This window comes from Protomyctophum parallelum (genome assembly GCF_964188405.1).
Source record: "Protomyctophum parallelum genome assembly, chromosome: 3".
In the NCBI taxonomy this organism is placed as follows: Eukaryota; Metazoa; Chordata; class Actinopteri; order Myctophiformes; family Myctophidae; genus Protomyctophum; species Protomyctophum parallelum.
In genome coordinates, this window is record NC_139698.1 from 9,156,710 (window position 1) to 9,175,508 (window position 18,799).

The 18,799-nt window shown below is 43.5% G+C and overlaps 2 protein-coding genes across 2 annotated transcripts; one reads left to right on the forward strand and one right to left on the reverse strand.

The window, feature by feature from the left end:
* Positions 1-6,771: 6,771 nt before the first annotated feature.
* Positions 6,772-7,606, reverse strand: LOC310855976 (adenine phosphoribosyltransferase-like; the record flags this gene model as incomplete). The annotated part of the gene is made up of 1 exon (XM_083761192.1): positions 6,772-7,606. The coding sequence occupies one exon, from the start codon at positions 7,604-7,606 to the stop codon at positions 7,061-7,063; it is 546 nt and encodes a 181-aa protein (XP_083617318.1). The 3' UTR covers positions 6,772-7,060.
* Positions 7,607-11,377: 3,771 nt separating this feature from the next.
* On the forward strand, positions 11,378-16,089 carry LOC310855845 (protein NLRC3-like). The gene is made up of 2 exons (XM_083761008.1): positions 11,378-11,498; positions 13,746-16,089. The coding sequence occupies exon 2, from the start codon at positions 13,839-13,841 to the stop codon at positions 14,943-14,945; it is 1,107 nt and encodes a 368-aa protein (XP_083617134.1). The 5' UTR covers positions 11,378-11,498; positions 13,746-13,838; the 3' UTR covers positions 14,946-16,089.
* The last annotated feature ends 2,710 nt before the right edge of the window (positions 16,090-18,799 follow it).

Here is an 18,799-nt window from a genome sequence, read left to right on the forward strand (position 1 = left end):
CATCTACAACAAGGTCTTGATAGAAGAGTAGAGCAGGTAGACAAGGCAACCGCCACAGTTGTAGTATTGTATTAACATACTATCATCTTATACGTGGAAAACGTTTAGGTTGATCAAAATCGCCCACAGCCTTCAATGTTGTCGATTTCCACTACAGTTTGAAGGTCAGTTAGGTAGGCTTTCTCCTTTTGTTTTCCATTAGAATTTAAAAGAACGGAGAAGCCCAGGTGGCTGTAATTTACCGATTAACTAAGCTATAGACTAATATAAAACAAATTTAATTTAAAATGATGTTCCCAGGAGGATCCATGATTATTTTTTATTTTAATTACTTTAACTTTTAGATAGTTTACCGTCTTGCATCCATACTTTTTCAGTTGAAGTCTCGTTGTGGAAGGAGCAAATAACCTCTTATGTTTACGTTTTAAAACTAGTAACCCTGGTGTCCATATTTTAGGCAAACTGTTTCTTTTCTTTTTTTCTCCCCCCCAAAGAAATTACAAAATAAAAAAAGTAATTTGTAAATAGCGGAAATAGCAGATCTATAGCTTGTAGATCTGCTATGTTTGCTATTCGTCTTCGGTGGTTAACAAATTTATCCTTTAAACCATTGGTTCTCAACCAGTGGTCCGGGGACCACCAGTGGTCGTTGAGGGGGTTCCAGGTGGTCCACAGCCAAATTATGGAGAATTCGTAACCAAATGAACCCTTATACTGTAGTAACTATTGAGAGTGTAAAATGACCTTATTGGTCATTGGTTACATTATTGTTAAACATTTACAACACAATTGTTATTTTGAATCTCTCCTCATGGTACAACATTAATACAGCGTGGAAACAAACGTTTTGGGTTTGAAAAGGGTTGAAAACCACTCCTTTACACTTATTAGAAATAAGCTGTGCACTCTTCCTGCTGGAAGGAGTCAAACTGACCCAGTGAATGTGCCGTTTCATATTGGTCACTGACCCGGTGAATGTGCTGTTTCATATTGGTCACTGACCCAGTGAATATGCTGTTTCATATTGGTCACTGACCCAGTGAATGTGCTGTTGCATATTGGTCACTGACCCAGTGAATGTGCTGTTTCATATTGGTCACTGACCCAGTGAATGTGCTGTTTCATATTGGTCACTGACCCAGTGAATGTGCTGTTTCATATTGGTCACTGACCCAGTGAATGTGCTGTTTCATATTGGTCACTGACCCGGTGAATGTGCTGTTGCATATTGGTCACTGACCCAGTGAATGTGCTGTTTCATATTGGTCACTGACCCAGTGAATGTGCTGTTTCATATTGGTCACTGACCCAGTGAATGTGCTGTTTCATATTGGTCACTGACCCAGTGAATGTGCTGTTTCATATTGGTCACTGACCCAGTGAATGTGCTGTTTCATATTGGTCACTGACCCAGTGAATGTGCTGTTTCATATTGGTCACTGACCCAGTGAATGTGCTGTTTCATATTGGTCACTGACCCAGTGAATGTGCTGTTTCATATTGGTCACTGACCCAGTGAATGTGCTGTTGCATATTGGTCACTGACCCAGTGAATGTGCTGTTTCATATTGGTCACTGACCCAGTGAATGTGCTGTTGCATATTGGTCACTGACCCAGTGAATGTGCTGTTTCATATTGATCACTGACCCAGTGAATGTGCTGTTTCATATTGGTCACTGACCCAGTGAATGTGCTGTTTCATATTGGTCACTGACCCAGTGAATGTGCTGTTTCATATTGGTCACTGACCCAGTGAATGTGCTGTTGCATATTGGTCACTGACCCAGTGAATGTGCTGTTGCATATTGGTCACTGACCCAGTGAATGTGCTGTTTCATATTGGTCACTGACCCAGTGAATGTGCTGTTTCATATTGGTCACTGACCCAGTGAATGTGCTGTTTCATATTGGTCACTGACCCGGTGAATGTGCTGTTTCATATTGGTCACTGACCCAGTGAATGTGCTGTTGCATATTGGTCACTGACCCAGTGAATGTGCTGTTTCATATTGGTCACTGACCCAGTGAATGTGCTGTTTCATATTGGTCACTGACCCAGTGAATGTGCTGTTTCATATTGGTCACTGACCCAGTGAATATGCTGTTTCATATTGTTCACTGACCCAGTGAATGTGCTGTTTCATATTGGTCACTGACCCAGTGAATGTGCTGTTTCATATTGGTCACTGACCCAGTGAATATGCTGTTTCATATTGTTCACTGACACAGTGAATATGCTGTTTCATATTGGTCACTGACCCAGTGAATGTGCTGTTTCATATTGGTCACTGACCCAGTGAATGTGCTGTTTCATATTGGTCACTGACCCAGTGAATGTGCTGTTTCATATTGGTCACTGACCCAGTGAATGTGCTGTTTCATATTGGTCACTGACCCAGTGAATGTGCTGTTTCATATTGGTCACTGACCCGGTGAATGTGCTGTTGCATATTGGTCACTGACCCAGTGAATGTGCTGTTTCATATTGGTCACTGACCCAGTGAATGTGCTGTTTCATATTGGTCACTGACCCAGTGAATGTGCTGTTTCATATTGGTCCTGAATGAATGTTTTGACATGTACATATTGCACTAAACACTATTGTTTAAAAAGGCGCTGTTATGCGGAAATATATAGATAACTTATTGAATAGCGCTAAACGGAACATAGATATAAATATAGAAATAATGTGTAGGTAACATTAAGTTCTACATTTGTTGATTCATTTTGTCATTTCAGGTACTGAGCTAATTTCTTTTATTATGCACTAAAACGTTTTTTGTTTAGTTTTCTTTTGAATCTGTATGTGCGTGGCGCTTTCATGTTACTTTAAGGAATGCACACATACTGTATGGATCCCATTTACAGGCTAAACTTTACTATAAAGTTTACAGTAAAGCACACATGGTTTACGGTAAAGCACACATACTGTATGTATGCTGGATCCCATTTACAGGCTAACTTTGTAAACCTTTATGTCATGGAAATGTAGAAAACAGCAATACGTTTTATGATGAGCAAATCTGGTTATTGTTACAAACACATAATAAACTCAGCCTGTCCACAAGATGAAATACTGTTATGTTATCCGGAAATCTTACTCATATGGATATGAAGCATCAGCTGAGTTAAACATTTTCCAGCAAAGAGCAATTTCTTCCCCCTCAAAATCACGGGTGTGATTTTTTTTTTTTAACATTAATCCAATATGTAGTGAGGGGGTCCCTGAGGGGTCCCTGCTTCATCTCTCAGCTAGTCAATTATGTAGTGAGGGGGTCCCTGCTTCATCTCTCAGCTAGTCCAATATGTAGTGAGGGGGTCCCTGCTTCATCTCTCAGCTAGTCCAATATGTAGTGAGGGGGTCCCTGCTTCATCTCTCTCAGCTAGTCCAATATGTAGTGAGGGGGTCCCTGCTTCATCTCTCTCAGCTAGTCCAATATGTAGTGAGGGGGTCCCTGCTTCATCTCTCAGCTAGTCCAATATGTAGTGAGGGGGTCCCTGCTTCATCTCTCAGCTAGTCCAATATGTAGTGAGGGGGTCCCTGCTTCATGTCTCAGATAGTCCAATATGTAGTGAGGGGGTCCCTGCTTCATCTCTCAGCTAGTCCAATATGTAGTGAGGGGGTCCCTGCTTCATCTCTCAGCTAGTCCAATATGTAGTGAGGGGGTCCCTGCTTCATCTCTCAGCTAGTCCAATATGTAGTGAGGGGGTCCCTGCTTCATCTCTCAGCTAGTCCAATATGTAGTGAGGGGGTCCCTGCTTCATCTCTCAGCTAGTCCAATATGTAGTGAGGGGGTCCCTGCTTCATCTCTCAGCTAGTCCAATATGTAGTGAGGGGGTCCCTGAGGGGTCCCTGCTTCATCTCTCAGCTAGTCAATTATGTAGTGAGGGGGTCCCTGCTTCATCTCTCTCAGCTAGTCCAATATGTAGTGAGGGGGTCCCTGCTTCATCTCTCAGCTAGTCCAATATGTAGTGAGGGGGTCCCTGCTTCATCTCTCAGCTAGTCCAATATGTAGTGAGGGGGTCCCTGCTTCATCTCACTCAGCTAGTCCAATATGTAGTGAGGGGGTCCCTGCTTCATCTCTCTCAGCTAGTCCAATATGTAGTGAGGGGGTCCCTGCTTCATCTCTCTCAGCTAGTCCAATATGTAGTGAGGGGGTCCCTGCTTCATCTCTCTCAGCTAGTCCAATATGTAGTGAGGGGGTCCCTGCTTCATCTCTCTCAGCTAGTCCAATATGTAGTGAGGGGGTCCCTGCTTCATCTCTCTCAGATAGTCCAATATGTAGTGAGGGGGTCCCTGCTTCATCTCTCAGCTAGTCCAATATGTAGTGAGGGGGTCCCTGCTTCATCTCTCAGCTAGTCCAATATGTAGTGAGGGGGTCCCTGCTTCATCTCTCAGCTAGTCCAATATGTAGTGAGGGGGTCCCTGCTTCATGTCTCAGCTAGTCCAATATGTAGTGAGGGGGTCCCTGCTTCATCTCTCAGCTAGTCCAATATGTAGTGAGGGGGTCCCTGCTTCATCTCTCAGCTAGTCCAATATGTAGTGAGGGGGTCCCTGCTTCATCTCACTCAGCTAGTCCAATATGTAGTGAGGGGGTCCCTGCTTCATCTCTCAGCTAGTCCAATATGTAGTGAGGGGGTCCCTGCTTCATCTCTCTCAGCTAGTCCAATATGTAGTGAGGGGGTCCCTGCTTCATCTCTCAGCTAGTCCAATATGTAGTGAGGGGGTCCCTGCTTCATGTCTCAGCTAGTCAATTCGAGAATGGTTTTTTTGATGATGAAATTCATAAGATCTCTACAACCGTGATGTCGTCCGAAATTAATTCCCCAATAATATAAAATAATGTGTCGGCCCTGCAGAGTGTAGCTGTAGCTGTTAAAAGACCTGGAGCTCTAATTAATCCTAAAGGCTAAAGGCTAAAGGCTCACCCAACTACAACATGACGTCACGAGCCGCGGTGAAAAGCAAACCACCGCCCCAGCCCCTCTCTGTTTTTACTCACCACCGCTCAACGTTATTTCAGCACCGGAGCGGTGGTCACCTCACCACCGGAGCGGTGGTCACCTCACCACCTAAAATCCAGACTATGAACGAGCCTTGAGCCTTAACAGTGTTCCTGTTGAAAGTGTAGCATGTTTCCGGCACGGCCTCAGCGTGCGCTACACTACGGCACTTGTGAATAGTTACGTGAACAAAGGAGAAGGAAGACCAGAGCTCGGCTTTCAGAAGTACGTGATCAGCAAGGCCTTCGTCAATAAACACGAGAGCATTAACGACGTGGAGGTTAACAGGAAGGCTGGAGAGATCCGCCAGTTTTACAGTCTGTTCCAACATTTCTAAAGAGGTAGGAGGACTGAGAGGAGAAAACAAGTAGGTTATATCTTGTACTTATTTCATCCTTTTATCAGACTTTAGTAATTTTGCCAATACTAATCATCCCCAGACATTTCTGTGTTGCTCTATTGTACCCTGCTAGCTCACCTGGCAGTGAGGAGCCCCCAGCGGGGGGAAATGGATCTTCTGTCCGTTCATCACCCCTGCACTGACGGACACCCCCCAGTTATTAGTGCACCAACACAGATCTCTCTCAAACATGGCCAAGCGTGTTGGTATGCAGTCACTGCATGGGCCAAGCCGGATGTACCGCCATGGATTCAAACACCTGGGATCCATGGTGACGAACAGGTATGTTACCATAAATAATGTTGACTTACGGTATGCTTAATTGCTTTAAATGGCGGGTGGGGTGCATGCCTAAAAAACAGAGTGAACCTTATAGGACTCTTGCTGTTACAGGTAGAGTTGAAATTGAGTTTGGCTAATATGGGCCTAATTTAAAAGACTAGACTTGATAGACTAGACTTTATTAAATTGACAGAACCAAGCCAATGGTTAAGTTTACAAAGTATTGAGGGTTTAGGAAGTTGTTAAATGTCTGAAAACACCCATTTAGCATGAACCCCATATGTAGTGGGTGGTCCCTATAGCTTCATCTCTCGGCTAAGGGGTCCTTGGTCTGAAAAACGTTCAAGGCCCCTATATATTATTATATTATAGAGGGTTTTAGTGACACGAGGGCACTTGGATGAGGCTATAGGGCTGACAATTACGTCAGCTAGATGTAGTATAGCTGTGGGTCTACGCTCTGTTGATATGCACCACAGGCCAGCCACATAATCAATACAGCCGTCTCCAGTCTCCACCAGCTTTTTTTTTGTTCTTTATTATTTTGGCACATCTAGAATGTGTGTGTGTGTGTGTGTGTGTGCGTGTGTGTGTGTGTGTGTGTCTTAAGGATGCTATTATACAGCTTGGCTACAAATGTAAACTACTTGTGTTCATATTTGGAAGCCTCGGTAATGTCCATAAATCAGTCGTGAGGGGCCTGCAGATTGCAGGCATGCCCAAGCCGAGAGCTAAGGCATCGGCAAAATTCTGTTCATTGTCTGCAATAATTGGCAGTCGCCATTATATGGAGAAGTCGATGCATTCTGTACCCGTGATCTGTATCCTGAAGCACTTGTTGTACAGTTTCTTTCAAGCTTGCACATCCACTATTGTTTGTGTTCAAGAAATTCCTTGTAAAATGTGAATGCAAATAAAGATGTTAAATGTGTCCACAGCTTTGCATGCACTCACTCCCAGTAGGCCAAAGACACTCCATCCCAATTCTTTTCAAGTCATGTGACTATTATATAGTGAAACTTAAAATAACTTGAACAATATAAAACTAACAAATTAATCTTCATTTGACTTTGTCCACCAATATCACAATGTCATGCATTCTGTCATGACCTTTGATTTCTCAAAACAAAAACAGAACTTCTTAATATTACAATAACTACGGTCACGTCTCATGGGATAAACGTGTGATTCAGATTCTTCATATTCCATTCAATTCAGTCAATTGGCTATGATTGGGAGGGAGGGAGCCATTATGGGAAAACGAGAGAGAGACCGCTCCTCCACAGAAACAGTCTTTTGGCGTGGACTTTCACAGCGGACATTCACGCATTTAAAGGCCAAGATGTGTCCAAACGGTGCCAACACGGCCCCCCTTATCCGTACTGGATGAGCGAGTAGACGGTGCGCGGCACCTTCTGCGCCCCGTTCAGATCCTTGAGCTCCACGACGAACAAGCAGGCCAGAACCTCGGCCTGCTGCTTTGCCATCAGCTCGCAGGCGGCCGCCATGGTCCCTCCGGTGGCCAGGATGTCGTCGATGATCAGAACCTTCTGCCCGGGGTGGTCCACGGCGTCCGCCTGGACCTCCAGCTCGGCCTGGCCGTATTCCAGCGTGTAGGACACGGACATGGTGGGCCCGGGCAGCTTGCCTTTCTTCCTGAGCATCAGAAAGCCTTTGCCCAGCCGCTGGGCCAGCACGGCGCCGAACACGAAGCCACGCGCGTCCACGCCCGCGATCAGCTCCACCTCCCGGTGGTGCCGGTTCACGTATTCCTCGAACAGGTCGATCACCGCCGCCAGAGCGGCGGGCTCCTTCAGCAGAGGACAGATGTCTCTGAAAACGATGCCCTTAGCCGGCCAGTCGTACGACCTCAGGAATCTCTTCACGAGGTCTATCTTGGATTCTTGGGTGTCAGACATGGTTTGGATGTAGAGTATAAAGAGTGATGTGGGGCTGTAGGAGAGAATGCGCCCGAGACCGACACTTCAGTGTCTGTCTGGTCAGGACGATGGTTCTGGTGACCACGGAACTCTGGTCAGGTTGGGTGCATTCAACCAAATCATGAATGCTGGGAAAAACCGCATGAGAAGATATCCTGCGGTTGGCCTCACGGTTACACTTTACATAAGGTTGTATGTGACGACATCTGACGTAATCGTGTGATGTGGTCTGATGCAGCGTCTCTTCAGGTTCGGTGTTTAAAGAATCATCTTCTATCGAGGGTAGTGCCCACAGTCTGGCTGTCGCATCCTGCTTGCCTCATCAGTCTGGTCAGCAGTCTGGAAAGTTTGGAAACATACTGTAGTCTATGGCAGGGGCTGTCAAAGTGGGGTCTGTGGAAGTGGGGCTCCTTGAGGGGGCTCCAGGGGGTACCGACTCCTCAGCATTATAATAGTAACCATAATGTAGGTTGACAAGTAGGCCATTCATGACTAGCTTGCCTGCTACTAACTAATGTCTGTTACAACTGCTGTTCTAAATCCTATATATACTATTACACTGTGTTGTGCTTGTTTTCATGGATCTTTATGGTGATTGTTGCATATTGTACCACTGATTGTACCTCTAATTGTGTAATAATGTGAGGACACCTTGTCACATGGTGGATGTCAGACATTGGCATATTGATTATTGATAGCACAGACCACGCTACTCATCAGGGAGCACTGGGAAGCCATTTTTAAATGCTACCCTGGCCTGTTTTGATGATGAAGATGAAGTCCACATTGAAATTGGTCTGCAATCATACTTTGCACCTTTAATAAAAAAAGATAACTTAAACGAGTCTCTCCGGTTTTCCTTTTAATACCTGAATGATGCATTATTCCCACCTCAGTTCTAGGCAAACCGGCTGTTATTGACCATAGTCCCTGTGATTGACAGTTTTTGTTTTTGCAACTGTGCCTAAAGCTAACCCTAACCTCAGTTAAACCATGCCTAAACCTAGCCTTACCGCAGTAAAACTATACCTAACCGTAACCCTAACCTAGTAAAGTCAAACTAATTAAAGTTCCTGTTTAAATGGGTGACTGATTAAGCATCTAGCCTGATATGACGGATTGCTTAACACCTTGATTACAGTATGTCACCTGTTAATCCTGGAAGTGCAACTATCTCTTTATTGTATAGCTATAATAATAATAAACTTAAGTTTATTTATAAAGCACTTTTTAAAACAATGTTACAAAGTGCTTTCCAATACAGAATAAAATGCAGTGCAGTAGAATAAAACAACAACAGTAAACAAATCTAAAACAAGTAAACGGGTGAACACAAAATAAAACGATCAATAATTCAAGTGAAAGCCATCGTGAACAGGTGGGTTTTTAGCTGTGATTTAAAAGGACTCAGTAGGGTAATGTGTCTTAGGGCCTCTGGTGAAGCATTCCACAGCTTAGGTGCCCGGGCCGAGGAAGCCCTCTCACCCATGGTGACAAGCTGGGTAGCCGGAACTTCCAGAAGAGCCTTGCTTGCCGATCTAAGGCTACGTGTTGGCCTATGGGGCTCCAGCATTATCTTTTATGTAGATGGGGGGCCAAGCCATGTAGTGCCTTAAAAGTGGTAATTTAAAATCAATCCTAAAAATGAACAGGCAGCCAGCGGAGGGAGGCGAGGACAGGGGTAATGTGGTCATGCCTTCTGGAGTTGGTGAGTATAATCTGGTTGCTAGATTCTGTAACATTTGAAGACGGGAGATAGTTTTTTTTTTTATTGAGTCCGGAATAGAGTGAGTTGCAGTAATCTAGGCGTGATGTGATGAAAGCATGGATTACCTTCTCAAGGTCAGGGAATGAGATAAATGATTAGATTTTTGCTATATTACGGAGTTGGAAGAAACAGGATTGCACAACCTTAGTGAATGAATGAAATGAAACCTTAGTGAATGAATGAAATGAAACCTTAGTGAATGAATGAAATGAAACCTTAGTGAATGAATGAAATGAAACCTTAGTGAATGAATGAAAGGCTAGAGTCGAACATCACGCCGTACAGGTTGGACAGGTTGCCAAGCTGTGACTGTAAGGCGGGGGTGGAATTTGGAATGTGGGTGTAGGCCAGAATGCAGATTGGAGCAGCAGTGAACCTGTGTCCCCGGGCCCCCCAAACGTGCTCCCTCCTCCCTGGGCCCCTTTTCCACCAAAATAACTTTGGTTCTAGAGATGGTTCCGTTCTATAGATTCTTGGAACCTTGGTACTTACACAGAACCGGTGGCCATTTTTTTTTGTTCCAGTTCCAAATCACCTTTTAGGGTTCAGTGGAAACACTCTGAACTGGTTAAATATTAGGCGGGGGAAGAAAGAACTGAAGTGGTTCAACCCTGGTGGAAAAGGGGCCCATGGTACCGTGTGACCGGTTCAACCCTGGTGGAAAAGGGGCCCATGGTACCGTGTGACCGGTTCAACCCTGGTGGAAAAGGAGCCCTGGTACCGTGTGACCAGCTGGTTCAACCCTGGTGGAAAAGGGGCCCTAAAGGGGCCCTGGTACCATGTGACTGTTGTGTGATATCAGGCCTTTTGTGCCTTGAGGTTTGTGCCAACTGCCAAGTTTGGTGTGGATCGGAGCGACAGTGCACCTGTGGCACCCAGCGTTGTGATCTTGTAGATAAGAAGGGGGGGGAAACAGTGGGCTTAAAGTACAGAGCTATAGTTAATTGTGTGCGATGATATTCATTGGATTCATTGCGTTCATAATAATCATTTGTTTCACATGTGTATTTGAGGTGAAAACCATGAGTACTTAGCATGGCCCCTAGCCATGGTTCATGACTCTCGTAATCATCATGGCATGTCATGTTCCAGGGCTACATGGCCCCCTACTCTGTGGTTTAGAGTTGTGTCTATCACGACACAAATAAAAGTGTTTCTATCTCTGGCAGATTCACGATAGCCTACCAGTTCTACAATGGTGAAATGGTAACATTAAAAAAATGTTTTTTCCGAGTGACACATTTATTTAAGCTCCATCCATCCATCCATCCATCTCTCTCCAATATTGGAGAGAGATGGATATTGGAGACTAATATTATTGTGCTGAATAACTTATCATACTCTGTTTAGCCTCCGTTGTTGACATTGTGGCCCCTTTTCCACCGGTTGGTTCCCAATGGGAACCGGTTCAGTTCTTTTTGGTTTTTAGTCCATGAGCCAGAGCACCAAAATTGAAACGTTAATCAAAACTATACCTATATTAGATTATTGTCACCATGACATTTTCCCCAATTGAGTACTTACACGAAGTCAATGATTTATAGTATTACAAATTTTACATTTTTAAATATGCAAATAGGAAAATATGCAAAATAATCGAAAATAGGATAAAGCTACTACTGTGGAAGGGTTATCATGTATAATTTACTTGTATTGATCCTATAAACAATTTAATATAAGGTATAGTTTTCCCACCAATTTTGGAGCTCTGGCTCATGGACTAAAAACCAAAAAGAACTGAACCGGTTCCCATTGGGAACCAACCGGTGGAAAAGGGGTCTGTGGACATTATTGCACCAGAATGGCTGATCAGTGATCACCCCTGCTGGGTAGATCTGTCAAGTGTAAATGTAGGCCTGTCAAGTGTAAATGTAGGCTACACTGACTAGGTTGTGGTAAAACTGGAAAGTCTGGTGACGCCCATACCATCTGGTGACGCCCTTATAACGACGCCATGCGAGGGTTTATGACACAATAGCAACTCCAAAACAAGGAAGGAAGTAACATGTTCGGTTCAGTACTCTCCGTTTGACCGTCTCCGACCTCCTGACTGACTCCATTTTAAGCAGAACAACAGAATAACTCTACTTTAATAGCTGCAGGGTAAGTGTTTAAATATACTCTATAAATCACACATAACCGTACCATACGTACATTTGTTTTTATACTAATTTATAACTATAAAACCACCTGGTGTCGTCCAGAAAAGATGGACTCGACTCGCCTCTAACATACAAACAAATGCATTTTTTAGGCTACTACTTACCCTCCCCCCTCTCTCTCTGTATTGGTCACAATCTCACCATGCTGTCGCCGAAAGTTCTAAAGGGACGTGAGTTCATGCTATATTAAATGAAATATAGGCAAATCTGGGTGGTGTACCTCCGTGTGTCCTTTTACACCAACCATTTTATGTTGCAACTATAATGTCTGCTGCCTGTTATCTCTCTTCCACACAATGTCATATTTTACTGTCGGGCGAGAAACCTATTATCTCCATATTCAAACTCTTCCCCCCCTGTAAATCAACGCCCCCCTTGATAATACTATACACTGTACAACATGATCAACTAGAAAAAGTGCCCTTCCGGGCACAGGTCTCCACCAGGTTATCCACAGATCCGTGCAGTTAGAGGTAAAAACACTTTTCGGCCAGTTATAGCGCCACCTTGAGGCTGAGTTGAAATTGTTCATGTGGCATTTTGTCCTCGGCCTAGTGGGAATGTGGGTGCACAATTTCACGGAAATCACGCGATGTGTTCATGATTTGCAGCATTTTGTTTGAAACTGAGCACTCCTGTGAACTTTGGAAGCCAATCTTAACCAATCAGGATGGAGTGTGAGAAATCTGAAAGACCGGTTTCGTTGAATGGCTCTAGAGAGACTGTGTACCAATTTGCGTGATGTTTGGACAAAATCTGTAGGTGTGCTGTGCAAAAACCTGTTTTGCACAAAGCGGCCTCCTGGTGGCGCTATAACAGGCCGTTCTGGAAAGTTTGGGGCAGAGGTTCATGGTTGGCATCCAGGGAGTGTGTGTGCAAAATTTGGCATCGACCGGGTTAACGGTGGCCGAGATTAGCTGTTCACGGACGGACACACGGACACACGGACACACGGACACACGGACACACGGACGGACGGAGTGCAAAACATACTCTCCCCATGCCTTCGGCTGGTGGAGACAATAAGGCGTACATTTACTGTAGTAGTGTAGTATTATAAGTACACAGTGTCAGTGTCACACAAAATCATTAAAAGTAGCGCAAACCTGGCTCAAAAACATGCTTTGAGCTTTTAGATCTGCTACATTTAATGCTGAAAAGTAACATTTTGGAGAATTTGGACATAATTATGTTTCCAGATAGAACTTCCCACCCGACAGAGATATCTTGTGTGACGACTGACGAGAGAGAGAGAACCAGGAAATGCAAGTGAAATGCATGTGTCAGCTCACATAAGAGCTGACACGACGTTTCACTTGCATTTCCTGCTTAATTCACGTTCTTAACACATTTTGTTAATAACGTGCACGACTCATGAATTAAAACATAATAGAGAGGGGGCTATCTTAAGAACCACAGTTATAAGAAAGTAAAATTGCATATGTCTATGATAATGACTAAAAAGATAATAATAAATTAGCTCCTATATCATCACAAGCAGCAACTGTATAGGCCTAGCTGTTATCATATACAAACTATATGTTAGAGTGGGACTGTCGCAATTACAAATTTAAGTTGACGATTGTCACATAAATAAATGTGATTAACGATGTAATTGTGTTTTTGTCATTGGAACATTGGAACATATGAATAAAGCATACATTTCTGTTTGGTAATCAAAATAAAATGCACAGGTTAGATTAGATATGATATGAAATATACAAAGAAATTACTGACATATTCATTATTATTTTTTACTTAAAATTTAGCTGATCTATACAAGCTTACAATGTGTAATTGCGATTAGACTATGCAAGAACTGTGGCAGGCCTGGGTTAGTTTTACTTAGTGATAAATAATGTGAGAATCATCAGGAAACAGACAGAAATGATTCCAGAGGAGGCGACCAGAGACTGAGACTAAAATTTTTATTTTTGATCAACGTTTTCCTGTTCTCTTTCCTAATGGTAGTACCACATCAATACACCATGGAATTGTGTACAAAAATCCCATCCAACGCTAACAAAATATTCTACGTTTTGGGTCTGAGAGGCTAAATCTCATCAAATGGTGGTCCGTGGCTCAAAATGCCGAATTTAACAACGGATATGAAAATGTTTGAAAACCACTGCTGTTTAAAGCTATGATTGAACGCGTGTTTAACATTCATGATCTGTTCTGTTTACAGCGCACGTCGCTCTGCAGGAGGTTTAGAACGGCACACGTAGAGGTCAGAAGGTCACCAGAAGACACCCGTCGGACCAGGGACCAACACCTCCCCATGGAAGGGATCTTCTCGCCCAGCATGGTCGTGGGAAGCCTCGACGGCCTGGGGACTAGCAAACCGAAGCAGCCCGGCGACGTGTGGCGTCAACTCCAGAAACAAGCGAGACAAGCGTCCGGGAAGGAGCAGATGTTCTTTACTTTCTACCAAGTAGAAATACCCTCCATCCGAGTCGTCATTACGAAAGGCATCGCCGGCATTGGGAAAACGTTCTCCGTGTACAAGTTCATTCACGACGTTGCGGAGGGCAGGGCCAATAGCCACATTGATATCATGATTCCGTTCTCATTCCGGGAGCTGAACGTGGTCAAGAATAAACGGTTCAGTCTTCTCGAACTGATCCACGAGTTCCATCCGACGTTACGGTGGGTGACGGAAGATGAGCTCACTCGCCGTGGCGTTAATCCCATGATCATCTTTGACGGTCTGGATCAAAGCACAATCAAGCTGGATTTCGACGACCATGACTATGTTAACGACGTCACAGTGACGGCGTCGGTGAGCGTGCTGCTGACGAACCTCATCACGGCCAATCTGTTCCCCCGGGCTCAAATCTGGATAACCACCAGACCCGCAGCAGCCGTACAGATACCCCGTGAATATGTCGACAGGGTGACGGAAATCAGAGGGTTCGTAGGCGTCCAGAAGGAAGAGTACTTCATGAAGAGATTCGTCGATAAGGAGCTGGCCCAGAGATTCATCGCGCACATGCACACGCACAAGAGGCTCAGCGCCATGTGTCACGTCCCGCTCTTCTGCTCCATCGTCGCTGGCATCGCGGAGAACGACGACACGGGAGCTCTGCCCGACACCCTGACCGACGTGCTCTTCAGCTTCCTGATGCTACAGGACAGGAGGAAGAAGGACAAGCGTGCCCTCGAGATGAAACTGCAGGAGCTCATGGAGTCGGCGACTGAGACGGAGTTGAGTCAGGAGCTCCTGGACACTGAAGCCAGGCTGCATCGACAGGAGCGCATGCAGGAGACTGACAGTGGGCTGGCCGGCGTTAAAACAGTATCTGGGGCATATTGGCATAGTGTTCTGCCAAAGATACATGAACGAGGTAACAAAAAGACCTCGGTAGTGGCAGTGCCGAGACGGTAGTGCCGTCGCCTCATGTAGCCGAATTCAGCTGTGGCCTATATAGAGCAGCCATGTCTATGCACCCCCCACCCCACCCCCGTGACGTACAAAAGCAAAAGACAAAAAAAAAGAGGCGCCTATCACTTCACGCAAGTGTGATTTATTTTATTTATTTCTTTACAGGAGCTGGTCAAACACCAGAGAGGTTAGACTGTTTCAAATGAACCACGTCTGAAAAGGAAACTACTGTAGGCTAACCTCTATTCCACAGTTTGAATTACAATCGAAGAGAAACAAGAAAAATAGATTACATAATTCAATTGTTCTTTATCTCCTAACGAGCATACAAAAATACTTTGTTTGAATGTATCGTAAACTTCAAGTAATCTACATCAATAAAAGTAATCCCAGGGATTGGTTTCACTGCCAAACCGGCATTAAAATGACAATAATCATCAAAAGGTTCACATTTTCTACACAAAATCTAAACCAGTTAGATTTAAACCACATACTGTGTAGATCTATAGCAGTTTGATCTACATAATCACCTGGCTCGCTTTGTTAGCCACTTGGAGACATCCCTGGTGTCTGGCGACACCTACTGGCTGACAAGTAGTACTGCCTGAAAAAACCAATACAGCCTACTGCAGGGGTCTTCAACGTTTTTCAGGTAAAATGGTCCCTTAGCTCAGTGGTTCCCAAACGTCGCCATGTCAAGGACCCCCAAATTGACACTAATTAGCACCCCAAAATATATGCCAGGGACCCCCATGAGAGAAGAGTTGTCATTTTGAATGGCTCTAGCAGTGATTCTCAATCTGTTTAATTTCAAGGACCACCATTGTATAAAGTTGTGTTGTAAATTTAATTTGTTCATAGATTGCGTCATAGAATTGTTAAGACAGCACAGCACTGAGTATCATCAGTGTTGGATTGATGTTAATGTCTGTTTTCCAGATGTTTTCCACTTAAAACTATCAATACTCGGTAAACCTGATCTTTTACATTACTCTATACTTATTCTGCTCTTCCTTCCACTCTGCACCAAACCTCTTTGCCAAAAGATATCCGATCTACAAGCTCACAACACCTTTTGAACTTGTAGGTCTGCTATTTTTGGCTAAAGTTCTCAGAATGGGGACGCTGGAGTTCAAGTATTGGTGCCCCCCCCCCTGTATTAACCCATTCTGACCAGGCACCCATTTTGGTGTCAGCATCATGTTATGCTTTAGCTATTTAAAAATAGCAGATCTACAAGCTCATATCGCGCCACCGAGTGGCGCGATACGAGCTTGTAGGTCTGCTATTTTTGAAAAATCGAAGAGCGACTGACATTTTTTTAGAATCTGATCTCAGGTCAGAATGGGTTCATCAGACCCAGTGTTTGTCCGGCGGAAACCTCGTATGAATCTGATCTCAGGTCAGAATGGGTTAACTAGGACCCCCTGTTGAAGACCCCTGGCCTACTGTATCCCCCCCTAGTCACTGAGGACTGTCTCTTTGTTGAGCGGGTAGACGTCACCAGGGTTTGAATGAGGAATAAAGTTACAAATTGCAGCTGTAAATGGGGTTTCTCTGGAAGTATGAAATGGGCCCTGTTGTGTGTCAACCTCAGTTCAACCCCTATGCGGTGGTTCTCAAACATCTTTTTCAAGTATTTTGTTCTTAGAATGCTATTTTATTTGTTAATTTTATAACCCGTAAGGCATATATGTCAAACTCAAGGCCCGGGGGCCAAATCAGGCCTGTGAATGAATTATCTTTGGCCCGCGGGATGTAATTTAATTAGTATTAGAACTGGCCCTCTGGTATACTGCACGGACCACCATAATACAAGTCCTGCTTTGTGAGGATCATAGAACAGGAAACTGAGCCCCCAACACACACACACGTGTGCCAGCACCCCTGGGGGTCCCCGGACCCCACTTTGAGAACCACTAATGTAAACACTGCAATGTATACTGTACATTATAGATCAGGAAGAGGGTATGTCCTGTAGTGGATTCTTAAGTCTACCGAATCAAGATATTTGACTATAATAACAAATTAAGCAAATTTGAATATAAATAAATGTACATCAGAGCAAGGTATGATCCATACAGTACATAAATATACAGCACATTAATTAGGTACAGCGACATCATTTCCACATTCTGAAATTAAATAAGCTGCAATTAAATAAATAAAGGGAATTACTTAATAACGCAAATTGGTGAACAATATAGCTTGAAAGAGGAGCTCAGAATTTCAACATTGACTTCATTTTCATGAAGTTGTGTCATGAGTTCTTCATGTTTCTCCATCTTCATGTAAATAGTATACACGCAGCGATTCTAGTGTGTATATAAACTGAAATGTTTTGTAATAATTCATTAAAGATACGTGCAAACTTTGCAATTGTAAACATCTAGTAATGAGTCTCTTTTTTTTTGACAGCTGGGTAGGAATACAAAGTGTGTGTGATATTTCACAGGAAGTGTAAACGTCACTGGCAATAATATCCCTATAAGCCCACTGAACAGAGAACACATCCAGAAACACAAGCCTCCGTGGTAGAGTTGTTCCCACACTGATACCAAGATCGGAAAAGCTGCCGATACTGCCTAAAATGCTTGGTATCGGGCCTATCGGTATCAGCGAGACGGACGAGTATGCCAGTCCGATACCACTTAATTTATCACATGACGATATATTTCATTTACATTATTGGTAACTTTACTAACTTGGAGCTGCACTTCAATTATTATTAATTAATTAAATGTGTATTCATTTCTGGATCAGTGGTTCTGAAACGTAAGGACCCCCGTAACACTGATGGAACCCAAATGGAGAGAGGGTCACTTTGGAGCCCACTTTGAGAACTACTGTCCTAGATTTGTCGAGCCCCTCCTATATTATGTAGATTTCCGTCTTACACAAACATTAAATTACACACTGGTATCGGGATCAGTAGCCTACTACTCTATCGATAGCCTATACAAGTTGTTTGTAGGTATCGGGAAGGAAGAAATGGGTACAGCTCTATTACATGGTAAGGGGAAGAGCACGCATAATAAATCTAAGCTAAAAATAACATAGTGCCACTGTTTATTGAGTTTAAGTAGTTCAGAACAAAGAGGCTCACGAGGTGACAGTCTTTTCTGTCATAAACCCCAAATTCTGGAATGAGCTCCATTTCCATGCATGTCAAACTGGCCCCCACCACCGAGACATTTTAATCTCGCCTTGGCTTTTAATTCCGTTTTAGCGAGTCTGTGGTCTACTCTATGTTTTTGTGTTATGTGTTCTTTTTCACAGTGTGATCTTGCTATTGGTTTTTGTGTTTTAGCTTTACAGTGTGTTAAGCTTTTTTAACTTTCTGTACAGCACTTTGTAAACCTTGAGTTATGTGCTTTATAAATAAAGTGGATTGGATTGGAAAAAAGTCAACACTGTTAGGGTGAATTGACACTATGGATTGGCCAGTAGTCGCTGTGATTGACAGTTCTCGTTTTTACAACTATGCCTAAATCTAAACCTATAACCTCGGTAAAGCTAAACCTAACTAACCCTAACCTCAGTATAACTATATGCCTGCCCAGGAGCCAATCAGACACATGGTATTAAAGGCGGGTCTATCCCAGAACGCTGGTGGGATTAAAGCCAGTGTTCATGAATCCCACCGGCCATTTTGTAGTTCCACAGATATGAAGCCCATTCATCGAGATTTCCGAAAATATTTAATTATTTTAAGCCTGGTGAATCATGACCAAAAACCATTTGATTATGTGTCAAAAGGTATTTGAAAATAGCAAAAAAAAAAAAGGTATTTATTAAATATATATAAATATATTATTAAATAAATATAGTATATTACTATATACCATTTCTTTCTT